A 17,761-nucleotide genomic window follows, 5' to 3' on the forward strand; every position below is an offset into this window, starting at 1 on the left:
TAACTTTATATTAAAATTAATTTATTTAAATAGTGATGTAATTAATATTTAAAATTACTGTCTCATGCTTAAGCTATATTTTTATAACCACTGAAGCTGTAGCATAGATTGTACAATTCTTTTATATGAAATAAATGCCATGGCACTAGCAAAACTAAATGATTAAGTAAATTAATTTTGGAGTGTGTGTGTGAGAGAGAGAAGATATCAAGTAATACAGTCTATTAAGGGTGTGTCCATGTGTCCAGTATTGTGGTTGTGAATAATTGGTCTTTATTTTTCTCTCTTAGACCTTGGCCATAAAGACAGTATTGTGCTGTGTTCACCAGACAGAGGAAATGTAAAAGATGCAGGAATTGGACTGTCAGTTTTATGCACTGAACGTTTTGAAAAGAAAATATCTTCTTCAAAGAAGGTCAGAAGAAAAAAGATGCCAGACCAAACACCAAACACAGGTTCTGTGATAGATGCCTTTCGGAGAGTAAAGGAGGAAAAGGACAGCGTAAACATTTTAGAGAATGACAGAGCATGCAAAGCACTGGATTCATTATACCCAAAAGTTGTGATTCAAAGACTCCTTATTACTGCAGGGTCTCACAACTGTTTCTTAGCCAAAAAGGATAAAACTATCAAGTCTGAAGAAGGAAGAAATAAGAAGTGTCTGGGTGTAACAAGAGTACCATTGTCTTGTGGAAATAGTTGGGAACAGAAAACTGACTGTATGGATCTAGAAGACAGTAGTTCAGACTCTGACAAATGGGTTTCAGAAGCTGATACTCTAAAAGCCTGTGCTAGAAATAATGGCACCGTGAACAACGTATCTCCCTGCCAAAACCCAGGTCTTCCCATGAAATTGTCCTGCACTCCAACTGACTCTGAATGTAGGTTGTCACTGGAAACTCTCCACAGAGAAAGGAAGCGGAAGAAACATATAATGAAACAATCTAAGCCACACCCTGTAAAGCCATTCTCAGGAACAAGTGTATCACATCAGGTGTGTTTAAAAGGGTCATTAAAGGTGGAAATCAATGACCTGTTGCACATGTGTTTTGGTTTTTTTTCTGTTTCAATGTAGGATGAAATTCTTGGTGCTGGCTTTTTCAGGTGTAACAAAAATGTATCCTCTTTTGCTATTCCTTTGTAAATTTTAGATCATGCTTGGGTAATCTGGTTCTTAACTATTTTACAATAAATGAGAAATCCTGGTTTAAAAGCAGGGGAGATATTCTGAGATAGATTGCAAGCGTGGAAATGCGATGGAGCTTTAAATTGTGTAGAAAAGAATATTTTTATCTTAAATGTCTTATGACCTTGTGTTTTCTTACAATGTGGTGTAGGGAACAACCTGGCAAATTTCTGCTGGTTAGAAGTTGCAGTTAGTAGAAGTTCAGATTTACGCATTTAAGCCACAGTATTTAGATAGAGGTGGGAGTGGTCCTAGTAAGTATGTAGTATTTCATTACAGGTTGAATTACATTCACTTTTGTACAACCAAGAAAACCCTTTAAAAGGTTGCTGGTTACTTGCAACGATGATCATTATGTTTGCCTCCATAATGTGCAATGAATGGAACAAAAAAGATTGTTTAGCTTGTGTTTCCTTTTCTCCTTAGCACCTGTTCCTCTATTTGCTTGTCTGTGTCTTCTGTCATTTTGTTACTTTAAATTCCTAATGACTTGTTTGAGGAAAGTCAGCTGGACTATGTTGCCATATAGCCCAGGGGCACAAGTGGCTAATGGCCCTAAAAGTGGAGAGATTTACAACAGGAAGCTAATCTGAAGAAAAGATGTAAAATTCAGATTGCGGAGAGTCTTTTTGTTGAGATCTTTGCAGCTGTGTGTTAAGTTTGTCTTGAAATTTAAGTATATTACCATATTTCTCTGTGTGTGTGTAACTAGGTCTGGATTCAGCACTTTGCTCAAGATATCAACAACCTGGTTTTAAAAAGTATGTGATTAACTTTTTTATTTTCTCCGTCTTTATTTTTAGGGAAATGAACGTCCTTTAAGAAAAGTACCACATTCTTGTCCAAGGGAGACTGCCTCAGGTAGAAGCAGTACTTATAATATGGAATTAATTAAACAATCAGTTTCATCACTTATTGTCTCTTTTCAGTGGCTGTTTTCCTGTTTTCTCTCAAAAAAATATTACTGCTGTATAGTGAAGGTTATTTCTAATATATGGCAAGCTTGAAGAGGTTTAAAAGTAATTTGGGATTTTAATGAAAATTGTTACAGATTGTAACTTAATTAGATGTCATTATGTTTCTTTGTCTTAAGTTCTTAATCCCTGATTATTTTTATGGTTTCCCTTGCATTTTGGAACATCCACATTCACTGTGGTGGTTAAGAAATTTTGCCTTTCAGCTTAATCCAAAAAGAACTTTCTTGTTGAACTGAACGCTAAAGTTTAGCTGCCATTCTTTGGGTTTTTGTCCTTTTTAACCACATAATTTTGTTCTGCAGTAGGTAGAACTGAATATAACACGACTAGAAGCTTGAGCTAGGTCAGTGGGATGATTAAAAAAAAAAAAAAAAAAAGAGGGATGACCCAAACCAAGGAGAGTATTCCCATGTTGTGGGTCCCTGGCTGTGTAAACCTGTCAGACTCTCTGCCACTGTGCTTCACTTTCCGCTTGTGCTAGCAGTGGGACTTGGCCAGTGCTTTTTGGAGCTGATCTGGCTGAAAATTGAGTTGGGAAGTTCTCAGCCACATCAGCTCCATGAAGTAGTTTGCCATGAAGTGTCCAGGTGCTGATGCCAGCTGAAGGCAGGAAGCAGAAAAACATGGTGAGGAGGGCAGACTGGTACCGTAGAACCATAGACTGAAAATGGATTTCTTTCTATTCCAGATTTTTTTTTTATGACCACTCTTAAAATTACTGCAGTATTTTCAAAATACTTTTCATGCTTTCATTATTTATAACCATAATTGGTAATTACAGAAATTTTCTTCCAGTCCCATACCTCAACTGGGCTATTGTCTGTTTCCAAAGACTGGTTAATTCTAGTGTATAGGAAAAGTGTTTTATGGTGGCTACTGAGCTGCTTTAAAGCAAAGGATTTAATTTCTAAGTTAGTTACAATGATAACAGCGCAGTATCAGCTAAATCTTAGTTGTGGTTCACTTTGTTCAAGCAGAATGGAAGTATTGTAGTTTCTGATAAAAATTTCTGTCATAGTTGACTTAAATATAAAAGTTAGGGTTTCTTTTAAACATGACAACAGTGGTGTGCTTTTTTCTTAAACACTTCATAGATGACACCTCTCAGCCAAAGCAGGTTTCAAAACATCAGGGGTCTTCAAATGCACTGAGAACATCATCTGAGATGGCCGCTGGTAGGCAGAAGAGGCAATCTATTCCTTCACACTGCCTTAGATCTAAGATGTGTTTTGGGCAATCCAAACAAATAGACTTTCCTGGGAAAAAAAGACATGCTACCATAAGTATGGATACACACAGTTCAAATCAATCTAAAGTATCAGGTTTGAATGACCCTACTTTTAGTAGATCATCTGCAAAATGCAAAAATAAGAAGTCTGACTTTGTAAAAAGTATTTTAAAGTCTACTTGTGGTGATGTTCTGCAAATAAAGGAGGCTGCTGCTCTACCTAGACGTGACTCTACTTTTCCAGAGGAATACCTCAATTCAGGTGATGAAAATGAGAAAAATAATTGCTCCGCTGTAGGCTTGTCATCTTCATATTCTGTACGCACTCCTGGTAAAAATAACCAGACTTCTGTTGTGGATACCAAAGAGAATCAATTGCAGGTGGCTAACTCATACTGTTTCTTGGAAAAGTCCCTTCCTTTTTCTCAGGAAATAAGTACTGTGTTGCCTTCTCTCCACCACTTAACACAAACAAAAGGTGTGAAATCTCATCTCCAGAATGCTAGCTTCTCTCAGGTATTGGATGCTAAGAAAGAGCAAGATGGGAAAATACCAGAAAGACATGCATGTAATAAAGCTTACAATATTCAGTCCAGAAAAAGTTTTTTGAAAACAAAATACACGACTTCAGAAGATGCTTCTGATTCTTGTTTAGTGGAAGGCTCTAGGAAGCTTGTACTCTCAGAAGAGACTGGTGAAAGTGTTCCGCATTTGTTGCCTTTTAAAGAAGGGTGTATGGACAGCGGCCATATGTCCTCACGACTGTCAGGAGAGGTAAAGGCTCGAAGCACCTGTACAGACAACTCCAAGCTGAATGCAAGATCAATAATCAGCTTTGATAGTGAAGATGACAGTTTGGAATGCAGTCTAGCTGATGTAGATGATGATGAAGAAGTAGCATTCGTGTCACTGCAACAAATTCTCTCTTCAAGTCCCAAGCCACAGACAGGAACGGAAGAATTTTGTGTTGACAGCTCTTCTCAGGACACCGTGAATCCATTACTGAATCTTCATGTAAGTGGCTAAAAAAACCCAAAAAAAGTATTGCATCAGCTTTGTTATGTTGTATTTTTTATATGATTTAAAAAATTATTTATAATGCATGAAAACTGAAGAGTTACTTGCCTGCAAAACTGGATACTCATCTGAAGAGTCCTATGCTGTACAGTGCAAGGTAGTCAGAGAAAGGGTGTGCTGCTTACTGTGCTTGTCCTTGGAGTGTTTGAAAGATGGTTTGTGCAGCTGGCTTGCATTAGCCACAGGCTCTTCAGTGGCTTTTAGGAATTCCGGTTTTGCCCTCCTCTGCCCTCCCCTAAAGAAAAAGGCAGGAGGTTACATTTAAAAGATGTGTGGGGTCTAATGTTTTCATTTTCCTGATCAGGTAATACTTTTGAGTTGAGGGTAACTAGAGGAAATTAACCTAGATGTTGAGACATCTGTATGTTAGACCAGTCATATATCCTTGTCACAGTCTGTGATTGTCCGAAATCTGTACAAGTTCTCGATCTGTGGTGTTTTCTTTGATGCTGAATTTCATGGAAATTGAAAGTATTTTAGAAAGGATTTCAAAAAACTGAATTGCTTCTGTTCACAAAGGATAGATGAAGTGTTTAAATCCCAGTTTACAGAATATTGTGATGAATTGATGTGTGTTTTTAAGTTAGCCTATTTGTTCAACGAGAGCTTGTCAAATAAGTATAGTAATTTTGAAGTTTTATTGTGATATAGTGTTTATTTAGGAAAGTCCTGCAGTAAGGACTAATGTGGCATTCCTGACAAAGGTTGGAAATGCCTGCATTTGAATAAAAAGATTGTTGTGCTGAGTCTGGCTGGGTTGGGGTTTGGTTTCTTCATAACAGCTGTATGGTGGTGTGTGTTTTGGACAATAGCAGTGTCGATAAGAGAGTAGTCTGCTGGCCATTGGGAGCAGTACTTGCACAGTGTCAAGGCTTTCTCTTCCTGTTCTGCCCCTGCAGCGAGTAGGCCAGAGTGAACAAAAGCTGGGGGAACAGAGCTTGAACAGCTGTAGATAACCAAAGGGGTATATTCCATGCAACATAGTGTCATGACCAAGCAGGGGGAGTGAGTCTGGCATGTAGCCATTACTTGGCGTCTGTCTGGGCATCCTTCTACTTGTGGGAGGTTCTGAGTGATTGCCTTTGCATCGCTTTTTTTCTTTTCCCCCTTACCGCCTCTTTCTTAGCTTATTACACTCTCTTTATCTTGACCCATGAGGTTTCTTGCTTTTGCTCTTCTTATTCACTCCCCCCCACCACTGGGTGGGGAATGAACAAGCTGTGTGGTGCTTAGCTGTTGGCTGGGGTCAGCCCACTGCTGTTTTCTACAGCAGAAAACAAATAGGAGAATACCCATATAAATACTCTCATCCTCCTCTCCTCTATTTAAAAATCCCTGAAACAGTTCATTTGTTGACTGAGTTACTGTCTCCGTAGGCAGATGTTGAACAGCCATAATTATTTTATCTGTCCTTATGATTCATTATGCAGACACGTTATAGATCAGACTTCTGTGGTTACATACGTATTCCACAATCTTAACCAACATGTCTATGTAATTAATGGTTAAAACTGGCAAACAGATGCAGCCTAGATCAAATGTTTGTGGAACATGTGTGTGACCAGAACATTTGGCCTGTCTTGTTTCCGCATAATCAATGGCCAAATAAAACAGTTAAGAACTGAACCAAAATTTCCATGACTGTGTTTTGCATATGCTAGCATTCTTCTCCTGTCTTGTAAGAAAGTACATACGTGTATGTGCACATTGCTATAAAGTCTTGATTCCTCAGTTGTTCAACAGTCATTTTAGAGATATAAAACAGATATAAATTAAGGTAAGAGGTCTTCAGCTTTCCCACAGGATTTCCCAGACAAAGATGTGCTGATTGTTACATTTGAAAGCTACATCTGATTACCAAAAACTAATGCTGTATTAACTGGGTGTTTTATTAGCAGGTGAATACTAAATTCTTAAACTAACTTCTCTTACCTTTGGGTGATAGAAAATGCCCAGTGAGAGGGTATGCTCTTACTGAATTGTGTTCTCTTAAAACAAAGGAGGTCATAGGAGGAAGCTTTGTCACTTGTAAGAGGTTTGCAGTTTAAGAAGGCATGTCAGAAGGGCACTGCTTGTCTAAAGAACTGAATCATGGCCATAAATGATTTCAAAGCTGTGTTGTCTGCTTGTAGCTGAATAAAATGCTGGCTACTGAAAAATAAACTAATTTTCTAGCAGATAAGACTTTCTTTGTGAGTTGTTTGGGTTTTAATTCTATTTATTAGCTTCTTAATTTGGGTTTATATTAGGATTTTTTTTTGGAAGCTTTGTTTTGTCTGATGATTTTGGAGGTGATTTAGCAAATAGTGGTGCTTTGCCCTCTAGGGACTCCTGAAAGTAACAAAGAAGTACTAAATCATTCTTGGAATTTCTTGTCTCATGCACGAGAATCCCTTGGATGGTAATAAAAAGCTGTGAGGTAGAATAATTCTAATGCTAATGCTCTTTGTGAAGGTTAGCTGGAGGTCAGCCCCAGGGAGAGAAGCAGAGACTTGCTTTGCTGTTCAGATCCATCGTGAAGCAGTTATTTCTAAATTAATCACCAAGAGATTGTTGACCGTTATACAAAATTGTCAAAGGACTGAGAAACCTAAACTGTTAATTGCCCTGTTTTTCAGGATCTCCTTTGAGTTTTTAACTTTGGGTAAAACATCATTAAAATTTGAAGTTTGTATTTTGATTATATTCATTGTCTAATACTGAACAAATTGATAGCTTGTGGTATTTTTCAAAATTTCATACTATTTCATTTACAGCTTTCCAAGCCTTCTGTTGTTAGCCAGGTGTCATATGTGAACAGCTTGGAACATCTCTTGAAGGAGAAAGAAGAATCAAAAAGGTTTGTTTCTAAAAGCTGCTTTGAAAGATTTGGGATGGAGTTGCAGAAGCTTAAGTTTACTGATGGAGTTTGGGTAGCAGCAAGCTGTGCTTTGCCTGCTCATGCCACCAACATACATCTGACAGGACCTACAAGTGCAGCTTAACTGTAAAAGCTGAATGACAAACTCCTTCCAAGTGGTAATGGGCGATTTGTGATACATCTGTCTGCCCCTCAAAAGCCAGACTAAATTCACTCATGCCTTCGTTATAGGTCACTGAGCCAGCTAGCAGCTGCCGGTCCAGCATGAAACAGTACCATTATGTGGGCTGACTGTGCTAGTTTCTTCAAAGGCATTTGTAGCTCAGTTTTGGTTTCCAAAGTTTGTGTAGCCTGTTGGTATCTGAGTACTTACACACAGTTCAGTGAACAGAACTAATGAGTGTTCTTGCGAGGGATCTTTTGGGCAGAAAGTGACAAGTGGTGGCGGTGGGTATGTTTGTGTCATTTAAGTGTTTTAAAGCATTTGACCCTAGTAACTATGGGCTGACTGACTATGGAGTAGTGAACAACTCTTATAACTACTACCATTTAACAAATAAAATACTAGTATGAAATCTAAAACAAAGTTTTTAAAAAATCAAACATAAGATTGAAAGTTTTGTGCAATTACAAAAAAATATGTCAGAAGTTGGTGGAGTGTGTTTGTTGCTGACGAACGAGTGATTGATTGTGCTGTTGGAAATTCATGGAATCCACTTTGTTTCTTGGAATTGCAAGATGTTTGGTTTTTTGCACCAGCACAACATCTCTCATGCTTTTGCCTTGCTAATTGGCTACTGACTCCTGGCGTCATATTCCACGCTGAAATTTTGTTGTCTTCTGTTGTAAATACTAAATGGTGATGATATGTTCTGCCACTACTGTTATTTCAGGGTAGATGAACTAGAAAGATGGTTACAGGAAGACATGCAAGGAAAGGAAGCTGATTCTTTGGATGGAGAACATGAGGATGCCAGTGGAGATGAAGATCTCTCAGAAGAACACAGGTCCTTCCAACTCCAAACCCAATTAAATCTCGTTCTTAACTTTTTTTAGTCTTTTTTCCTAATCTCTCTCTTTCCATCCATTGTTGTTAATACGCTTACTGTGAACCATTTTTATTGTCTTTTGGGGTTGAGTGGATTTTCTCCAATATTACTGTATTCTAACAATTCAGCTTTCACTTCAGGCTGATGTGTTCATCATCTGAAAATAACTGTCTCAACCAACAAATAGCCTCTCAGTGTTAAATTAACAAAAGCAATTTTGAATTTTACAGGGCGATTATAAAGAGATTTTCAGTAGTAGCTCATGCCATACCTGACTACCCCCCTGGAGAAGATATATTTGATTTTTCAACCTCTGGGAAAATCTTCAATCAGCATAACCTTGACTTGAGGAATTTTCACTTCATCCCTCAAAATCCTATAGAAAGGCTCCTTCTTAAGTAAGAATATCCTCTTTGCTCTGTTGTGTTTACTTGTATGATTTTCTGCAATGTTAGCAGTTTTTAAGATCAAATAGTATCTTTGCATACAGATGATCTGTCTTACTAAGTAGGCAAGACTGGAATTCTTCATGCCAGGTTAGCTTTAGAGAACGATGAATTCTTAATTGAATCTTCCTTCTTTCCTCCTCTGTAATTCTTGAAAAACATCTTAAATGAGACATAAGGGGAAAAAAAAAGGTGTTCTGGCCTCTTCCATATTTCTACTATGTTGGCCTGTTATTGGTAATCTGACCACTTTGTGGAAGCTAAATGCAGAAGTGAAATGTTAGGAGAAAGAAGAAACAAAAGCTTAACTATTCCAAGACAGAAAGAGGACCTTGTGGTGAATGATTTGTGACCTACTAATGTTGCATTATGTCTGCTGAAAGACTGTTGCGTGTTTCAGTCCTGAATTGGCCTGGGACTTAGGGCTCCACCTAATGAGGATTGTGGAAAGTCCGGATTTCTGACATCTGTTAGATTCAGTCACTGAGCTAACAGTGTGTCTGTGTGTATATAAACAACTGTTCTGTAACTCATAGGGATTTGTATTGCATATTTATGAGGCCGTCAGACTACAAATAACTGGGCAAATTCTTGCCTAATACCACAAGTGAAAATCCTGAAAAATTTTGGTTATTTCAGTTGGCATTTTACTGCAAACTTGCATCAATGAAACTGAGAGAATTCATTTAATCTTAAAGGATTTTGTATACATGTGTATGTGCTATTGTGTGTGTGAAGGTGAGGAGGATGGCTCCTTATCTCTTGAGGAAGTGGTGTTTGTGATATGTCCTTTGGTTTCAGGCCACTCTGTTAACATGTTATGAAGATCACAAGGTTATAAGCTTCAAAAGTATCTTGTAAATCAGTGACTGGAGGAATGAGAATTAAATTAATTATCTCTTGCATAAGGCAATTACGATTTAATTGCTTATGCATTCTGCCCAGTTGGCACAGCTGGCATGTACTGGCTGCCCAGTTAGCATGTGGATGTCTTCCTAGCTCCTTACTCAGAGGGTATATGGAGAAGTTAGGACACATCTCTCAGCAGAGCTACCTGTTTTAGCAGATACTGGGAATAGAGGAGACTAAAGGGGTATGTGGGAAACCAGGTAACAGTAATTCAGCTGTTTATAACATACCTGATTTTCTAAAGAAGACTAAAGCTAAAATAAATCGGTAATAAAAATGACATATTTTCTGTTCTTCCAACAGCTACGTTTTGCACCCCACAAATTTGCACAATGAGATTAAATTGTTTCATTTTAATTGCTTTAGTTTGCCCCCGGATTCTTTGTTTAAAAGGTTATTTCAAAAATTTCAAAATTTTTCTCTGTTTTTCTAAAAGTGTTGGTAAATTTATTGGACAGTTAAAAATCTTATTCACTGATCTCACTGAGCATAACATCCTGTGTAGACAGGCATAGTGGTGTAAATCAGTGTTTGTTTGAAGCTGGTTTTCTCTAATAATATGGATGTTTCCAAATTATGTAGTATGGCGGTCTGGAGAAAAAGATAGTTGTTGTAAATAAAAAAGGGTTAATTTCTGTAGTATTTCATACACGTAAAAGCATAACAATAACATCTCTTTTGGATGTTTAGATCTTTGGTTGCTGTTGATGATGGTTTGAGGAATGGGGAAGTTCTTAGGCTTTTGTGAAGATGCTGGTTCAACCACTAATTAATTTTTCTCCTCTTTCCCCACCCCATCTTTGTCTTACAGTTCTGGTGTAACACAGCAGCTTTCTTTAGCTATTAGTGGTTTTCTAAGTTCTGCTTACAGTTGTATCTTGTGTCCCATACCAATTCTAAAGTGGCTTTTCCAGGTAAGACTATACTATTCATGCAGTTATACGCCATCCAAGTATAATGCTCTTCCTGGAAGCCAGTTGTGGCAGGAATATACAGAATAACTTTGTGAATCCGTTGCATTAGATTAACAACTTCTAAATAAAGAAAAAAAAATTCTTTCTGTTCTCCAGTCTGAAATACTTTGATTGTCACTGGGAGTGAGACACTAGGGATAGCTTTTTATCCACACTTTGACTGCAAAGCTGCCAGTCCCTGTCCATCTTGATACATGTTACTGCATTTGAAAAAGGCATGGTACATGCTAGGTGAGAAGAGACTGCAGGTTGTAAGTGTGAGCCAAATCACAAGCAAATGTTTATTTTATTTCCTTCCACCCTTTTAAAAAAAAGTACACACTGCAGTATGCAAAAGTGCAAAAATACCATTTCTGCATATATTGCCTTCTAAATCATTAGAGGTAGCTGTATTATCACATAATGTTAATTTTGAAAAGGTCGATACACATTGTGGCTCAGGAAAAGTCTGGAGTCATTCTCAAAGACAATATGGTGGCTGCCTGCTTTCTAGATTGCTTTGGTTTGCCCTCAGACTCTTTGTTTAAAAGTTGGGTTTTTTTAATTTCAAAATTTTATATTATCCCCAGGAATTAAATAAATCCCCAGGAAGTTTACATTGTTCTCTTACAAAAAAATGCCCCTCTCCAGTCTCCGCTCCATTACTATTTGCCTCATTCTAACTATGCCTGAAACAAAAAAGAAAGCTGGTCCGCCTGTGAAATTGCAGCCTGGGCCTGTGGACTGGCTTTCTGCTTTTGCCAAAAGGGAAATATTTTGCTCCTCCGTGTTCTTGCCTCCAGGCAGTAAAGCATTGCCTCCCACCAACCGCTCTGTGAGCCCTGGTGTTCCTCTAGTAAGGAGGGAAGTGTGAGCCAGTTCAGCTCACTTACAGAGCAGGAAACTCTCCAGCACTTGAGGGAGAAAAGGAGATTTTTGCTGGGTTAGCGAAGTGCTAGAGGAAACCTGAACTGCGCTTCATAGTCATGTTCTGTGAAAAACTAAGAATTCATTGTTTTGGTTTAGTATTGCATATGTTCAACTTGCCCATCACCAGAAAAGGTTGCCGTTAACTCTTTTGCCCCCGCTCCTCATCAAGGAGTTTAATTTGGTCACAGATGCAAACGAGTTCCAAAGGGATATATGATATTTCCATTCTGTTAACCCTTGGTACCCTCTTATGAACCAACAGGCTCAACATGGGGTTACAGCATTATGATATTGCAAATAATTGATTTTAAAGTATTCATAGTATCTGTGCACTGCTTGAAATGATCAATATTCACAGTACTCTGTTCTCCTTGGTGTATCTTGCTTTAGAGGCTTTGCAGTTGGTTTCTTTTCTGTTACTGTTTCTTACTTTATTTTACCAGAGTTGGTTTCTTTTTTTTAATTAAAAGAAAATTGATGCCATCATGCAACTTGGTGTTTTGACATGTAGTTTCTCGTCTCTCCACAGATGATGTCTGTTCATCCTGACTATTGTGTTTCCACCCAGATTTTAGACAGACTGATGGAGATAACACTAAAAAATGGTAAGTATTTGAAGGATGGAAAACTGACCACTTGAATGAAGGCATTTCCCTTCTGTTAAGTATAGAAGGGTATTGGGGAAGAAGTAAAAGGCTTTGGCTCTGTTCTGTTATTCTGGCATGAATTTAGGCTCTTCAGTTACGTAATGCACAAATAATAGGAGTTGGTCTTCACTGAGTGTGTGCAAGCTCTACCACAGGATATGGTCCTGGCATGTATTTGCAAAGCAGTGCATCTGTACAGAGCCTTTTAAATTCACTTATGTTATTTCACAAACAGAATTGACCTGAAGAGGAGCCCAGTCTGCTCAAAAGTTTACTGTCCTTTGCATCTTTCACTTTGGAAGACACAGACATTAATTTCATAGCTTAAGGACTACAAGATGTTTTTCACCTCATCATACCCAGTGTGTAGCACTGCATGGTTTGCTTTCCAGATAAATGGCAAAAGCAAAAAGACTCATACACCTGCACAAAAACACTTCCAAGGATCTGCTTCAATCCACAGTCCTGCTCATGCCTTATGTATTTTGCCTTCCTTCATCTATACTCTCCAGTACTTCTCCAGTATGAGTTCCTTCATTCTCCATGTCATCACTTGATTCAGATCCATCCGAAGTCAGTAATTCATTTAAGCCTGCCAGTTAGCATCATTAAAGTAATGTAGTTCTCTTGAAGTACTTGCTCAAGTCTATCCAAATTGTATGCCATATTTTGAATCTCGTTTGAAACCAGACTGTGAGCTGTTATGAGAGGGAATGTAGCCTCCTTTATTTTGTGCTTTGCTGGCATTAGGCTTGGTTCTGAATGAACAGTTCAAGGTGGTAGAACTGACGCAGAGTGCAGAGCTTATTTATTACCCTTAAAAGGAACTAATGCTAAAAACTAAATTTAAAACTAATCCATTCCATGTCTTTTACTTGTAGCTTCCATCAGTGATGAACAGTCTAAACCATGGATTCCTTCGTTAGCTGATGTGTCAACAGTTTTTGTCAATATGGGTGTTGCGTTTCGATCTCTCTTTCCATTGCAGCATCTTCAGCCCAACTTTAACGAGCGTGATATTTTGTAAGTGTTTTTATTTTGATATTTATTGCTTAGATCCTGTGAAAGCAAGCCCTGTGTTCAGAATATAGAATCAGAAGGTTCTTCTTTATTTTCCCTGCCTTCCATCAAGCCATACTCTTTAAATTCTCAGCTCAGTATAATTGAGTAAGCAAGCCAGAACTTCAAACAATGCCTGCCAGGTAGGGATTCAGCAAACCAGAGTATTGTCCTTTGTCCTGCACCTTCCTAATGCAGGTTTACAAGAATTCTTGCCTAAACAGCTGGGCAGAATTAGAAGTAATTTTGCTTACAAGTTGAGATAGATATGTGTGCTCTGCAGCTGAGGACTGTTTTGATTTGAAGGCACTGTGAAACATGCAGGGGGGTTTTTTTCCTTCAGTTTGGTGCAAATAAGCCTTTATGGGCTTTTAAATTGATGATTTATTGCTTAGATTAGTGTCTCTTCTATTAGAAGTCAGATGCAAGAAACAGTGGGTAAACAACAGCCAAGAGGAGACCTAACCTCTGCTGGTCCAGCCTTCTCCAGTCTACCAGAAAACAATTTAATTAATGTCATTAAGGTGAGAAAACTCCAGTTAGTGTGGGAGAGGTTTTTATCTGGGGGGGTGCATGCTTTGGTTTGGTTTGGTTTGGTTTGTTGGGGGTTTGGTTATGGAGGTTTGGGGTTTTTTTGCTTGGCTTTGATTGTATTGGGGGGGTTGATGGTTTTTTTGTTTGTGTTTTGGGTTTTTTTGTTGACTGGTTTTTTGTTTGTTTGGGGTTTTTTTTTGTTGGGTTTTTTTTTTTTTTTTTTTGCAAAAACCCTGCTGTCTGAATGTAGTCCTGGGCATGTTTTGTGAGTAGGTGCTATCCTGGGGGTTTCAGCTTCACATTCAGCAAAGGTTATTGCAGGCTTGTCGCAAACTTTAGTTTCCTGACTTCCATTGGCTTCACTCACAGCTGCGCAGTTCTGCTGCCTCCCTTTTCTAGCTGTGACTAGCAGTGGGAAGGGGAAGGGCGGTTGATGTTGGGTGGTTTTTTTTTTTTCTGCCTCAGTGTGTTAGTGCAGCTCTCGATGTGCAGTCGGTCCCTGTGCCGCACTGGGTGAATGAGGTGGGAGCTCAAGGAGGGCAGGTGCAGCTGTGACTGTTCTGTGAAGTGAGCTGTTAAGATGCATGCACTGTGTCCCGTGAGACCATAGGGTGAATGGGTGCTGATCACACTTCACAGGCTAGTTCTCTGTGAATAAAGGCTGTATGGGAAAAATACTGACTATAACTGATTTCCCAGTTCCTTCTAGAAGTACTTGAATCATCCTAGCATCGTTTCTTCAGAGATTTTAAACTATAAAATCACTTAGTTCACAAGTAAGCATTCAGAGCATCTCCACTAGAGGCAGAATACACATCCTTTGATTCATTTATGTTCTCATTTATACATATATATATTAAAAAAAAAAAAAAAAGAAAAAAAAGCACAGCTACTGGGAGGTGGGGAAACATTACAAGTGTTGCAAGAACTATATATCATTTGAGGTACATTTTGATGTGAGGGTGGAAAACAAGTTCTCATCACACTTCAAGCTAAACGAATTTCAGGTTTTAATGCTTTTTATTTCTTTTGAAGTTTCTAGGTTTCTGTACAACAGTAATTCAAGGTGGATATACTGATCAAGAAATATTGCTGCTGCTTCTCTTGCTATTTAAAATAAGCTTGGAGAAACAGTTAAAGCGAATTCCTTTGATAGATTTTCAGTGCCTTTTCATAAAGCTTCTGATAAGTATAAAAGACTGGGATACAAAGGTAACTTCCTAATTAATTACCATGTACTAGGTTCATGAAACTGCAACTGACTTTTCAAGAAAGTTCTGTTTTGAAGTTTTAATTTTTTCTTGATGTATCAGAAAAATACTGGTTGAAAATCTAATATGAACAAATTGAGAGCTTTTGGATTTGTGTGAGATTTAGGAGGTGGGTTGGGTATACTGAGAGGGTTTTGTTGCGTGACATTATGCTTTCCTGTCCTCTTCTGCAAGGGGACTGTGGTATTGAACTTAACCTTATATTTACTAAAATAGCTGTATGTTTAATATGGCGCTCTGAAAATATGAAGAAATGATTGCACTAAACTGATAAAATGTCATTAAAAGCAATCTGATCTCAACTATTCTACTGTAAAATGGTATTTAGCAGACTTAACTACCGGTGGAATGCAGAAATATCTTTATGCACATCGTTTCTTATTAGATCAGTTTCTTTTAACATTTATGCTGTGTATGTTTCTAGAGAGTAGATGTGTACTTCTTTGCAAATAAAACAAATGCCCACCATATCTGTTCTTCAGCATCACAATTGTTGTTCTTTTAAAGATGCCTGAGCTGTGCCTGGCAGTGAGTGAACTCTCCAGTCATCACCATAATCTCCTATGGCTAGTTCAGCTGGTGCCTAGCTGGATAGTGTGTGGACGGTAATACAACATCAGAAATATGTAGCATCATTAACAGCTGATTTATTTGTATAAGCTCGGGTCTGATAAATGCAATATATATTACATGCCTTAAAAAAAAAAAAAAAAGGGTGTGTGTGGGTTCTTATATGTTACAGATGTATATGCAGATCTTGGTGTGTGTATATATAGCTACTTGATCACCTGTGCTGCGTAAAAGGATTGTTTTACATTTTATGTGTGGCTTTCTGGGCTGCAGACTTCCTGGTACCCTATAGTAAAGACTTAATGACTTCAGTTTCTGACACCCATCATGTACTCTGAATTCTTGTCTGAATGACCAAACCCTAAATTTTCTTTGGGCGATTCATGGCTGCTTTTTTAAGTGTCAGTCTGTTGCAAGTTCTGTGTCTTTGAAATGGCTAAATTGTTATGTATTTGAGTGAGGAGAGTGTATTGGGTCCTCAATTTCAGGGTGGGAGGCAAGCCTGTAGCAGTGTATACTTGTACAGAAGAAAAGCTGCAATGAGATAAGGGTACTTACATTTTACTAGCCTCTTTACTAGTTTAATAGCACCTACATTCAGAAAATCCAGTTTAATAGTTGCAGGCAAGTTTATGTCTAGGGAAGCCATGAATACCTCATATACTTTATAGAAACTGGATTTAAGAAATTCTCTGGGAAAGAAATTTTTTTAATTGTTTTTCAGGGAAGTAAGAAGACGTCTTAGCCTAGTGATCATTTCAAAGCTTCTTCATAAAAAGCACATAGAAATACCTGATGACAGTGACAAGCAGGTACTGCACGTATGTGTTGTGTGTGTATAATTTGAAAGTTTAGAAAACTTACGTATTATTGTTTGTTTTAATACTGTAAGCCTATTTTTGAGAACCTTGCAAAATGACCAGTTGGTAGGTTTTGGTTTAGATTAGTGTTTGAAGTATATTTGCACATGTGTAACCTGCACGTTCTGCAGCTTGTAAGTACAGTATTGTTTTTGTGTCTAACCATTCATTTTTGACACTGGAAAGAGGTCTACGCTTCTTTTTTCAATCTTCCTTTTGTGTTCACATAGAGTCACTCTGTTTTCATAGGGCTGATCTTTTCCTGAGGCAATGTACAAAGACTTCAGTTTGTGAATAGTCAAAAATTACCCAAAGCATGAAAACTTGCAGTTCAATTAAAAATCCCTTTTTATATTCTTGTCTTAGTGGGCAAATAATATTGTAATGGCACTCAGCTTCCAATTTTCAGTTGCCAGTAAACCAGACCAATTTATTAATGTTTGTATCTATAGATGTCTCTTCTGCATCAGTTTCTGGTGTACATGAAACCTTCTAATTTACTAAAGAAGATGAGAGAAGGACTGGAGCAGCAGAATGCCAGTGAAGACCACCTTCATACGGAACTAGAACAGGAGGTATATAGCTCATAGTGCTCTTTTGCATTTGTATTTTTATGCATCTCCTAACATTTTGAGAATATTTCTTTTAATTTCTGTTAACTGGGGAGGGTTCTGTACATGGAACTGTACATATTTCGCTGTGCATCTGTATAATTAAAATATTACTCATGTTTAATTTTAATTGTAGTCATGGAGGAAGGAAAGAAGCAGCATGTGACAGAGGAAGCTGTATTAGGCTGTTTTACGAACAGGGAAATAGATTTTCTGAATGGTTAAGTCACGTTGATGTCTTGAGTTCCTGTCTTCTGTAATCAGAGGACCATCCTCCCTCACTTCTGATGTAATCAATGGAAACTGATGCTGAGCCAGACCTTCACCTGCAGGCTTCAGAAAGACATTTATGAATCTTTTATGAATCTTTTCTCATAGAAAAGTATTAGAAAGATTTAGTATTTCCATCCATCTAAAAATTGAATATTGGTTCGGTGGTTATTTGAGTCTGTCATGGAGCCTCCTAGCAAGTACTTTGATCTGGATGTAGATGATAGGAAAATAAAGCAAACTACCAAATTTAATTTTCAGTAATTAAAATACATAAGGCTTCGTAGGTTACTTGAGTAACTTAAAAGTTTCAAAATGTCTCTA

General features: G+C 37.9%; 1 protein-coding gene across 5 annotated transcripts in view; it reads left to right on the forward strand.

Annotated features, from left to right (window-relative positions):
* Positions 1-17,761, forward strand: part of SLF2 (SMC5-SMC6 complex localization factor 2) — a 30,385-nt gene that overhangs the window by 5,361 nt on the left and 7,263 nt on the right. For all 5 annotated transcript variants that reach the window (XM_055720025.1, XM_055720026.1, XM_055720028.1 and 2 more), the window contains 14 exons: positions 291-994; positions 1,990-2,047; positions 3,258-4,405; positions 7,225-7,307; positions 8,222-8,335; positions 8,608-8,775; positions 10,544-10,646; positions 12,145-12,220; positions 13,144-13,285; positions 13,737-13,845; positions 14,891-15,067; positions 15,634-15,731; positions 16,421-16,508; positions 17,009-17,131. In XM_055720025.1, coding sequence (XP_055576000.1) covers positions 291-994; positions 1,990-2,047; positions 3,258-4,405; positions 7,225-7,307; positions 8,222-8,335; positions 8,608-8,775; positions 10,544-10,646; positions 12,145-12,220; positions 13,144-13,285; positions 13,737-13,845; positions 14,891-15,067; positions 15,634-15,731; positions 16,421-16,508; positions 17,009-17,131 — 3,191 coding nt within the window. The remainder of the gene's footprint in view (positions 1-290; positions 995-1,989; positions 2,048-3,257; positions 4,406-7,224; positions 7,308-8,221; positions 8,336-8,607; positions 8,776-10,543; positions 10,647-12,144; positions 12,221-13,143; positions 13,286-13,736; positions 13,846-14,890; positions 15,068-15,633; positions 15,732-16,420; positions 16,509-17,008; positions 17,132-17,761) is intronic.

This window comes from Falco cherrug, chromosome 9 (assembly GCF_023634085.1).
Source record: "Falco cherrug isolate bFalChe1 chromosome 9, bFalChe1.pri, whole genome shotgun sequence".
Taxonomy (NCBI): domain Eukaryota; kingdom Metazoa; phylum Chordata; class Aves; order Falconiformes; family Falconidae; genus Falco; species Falco cherrug.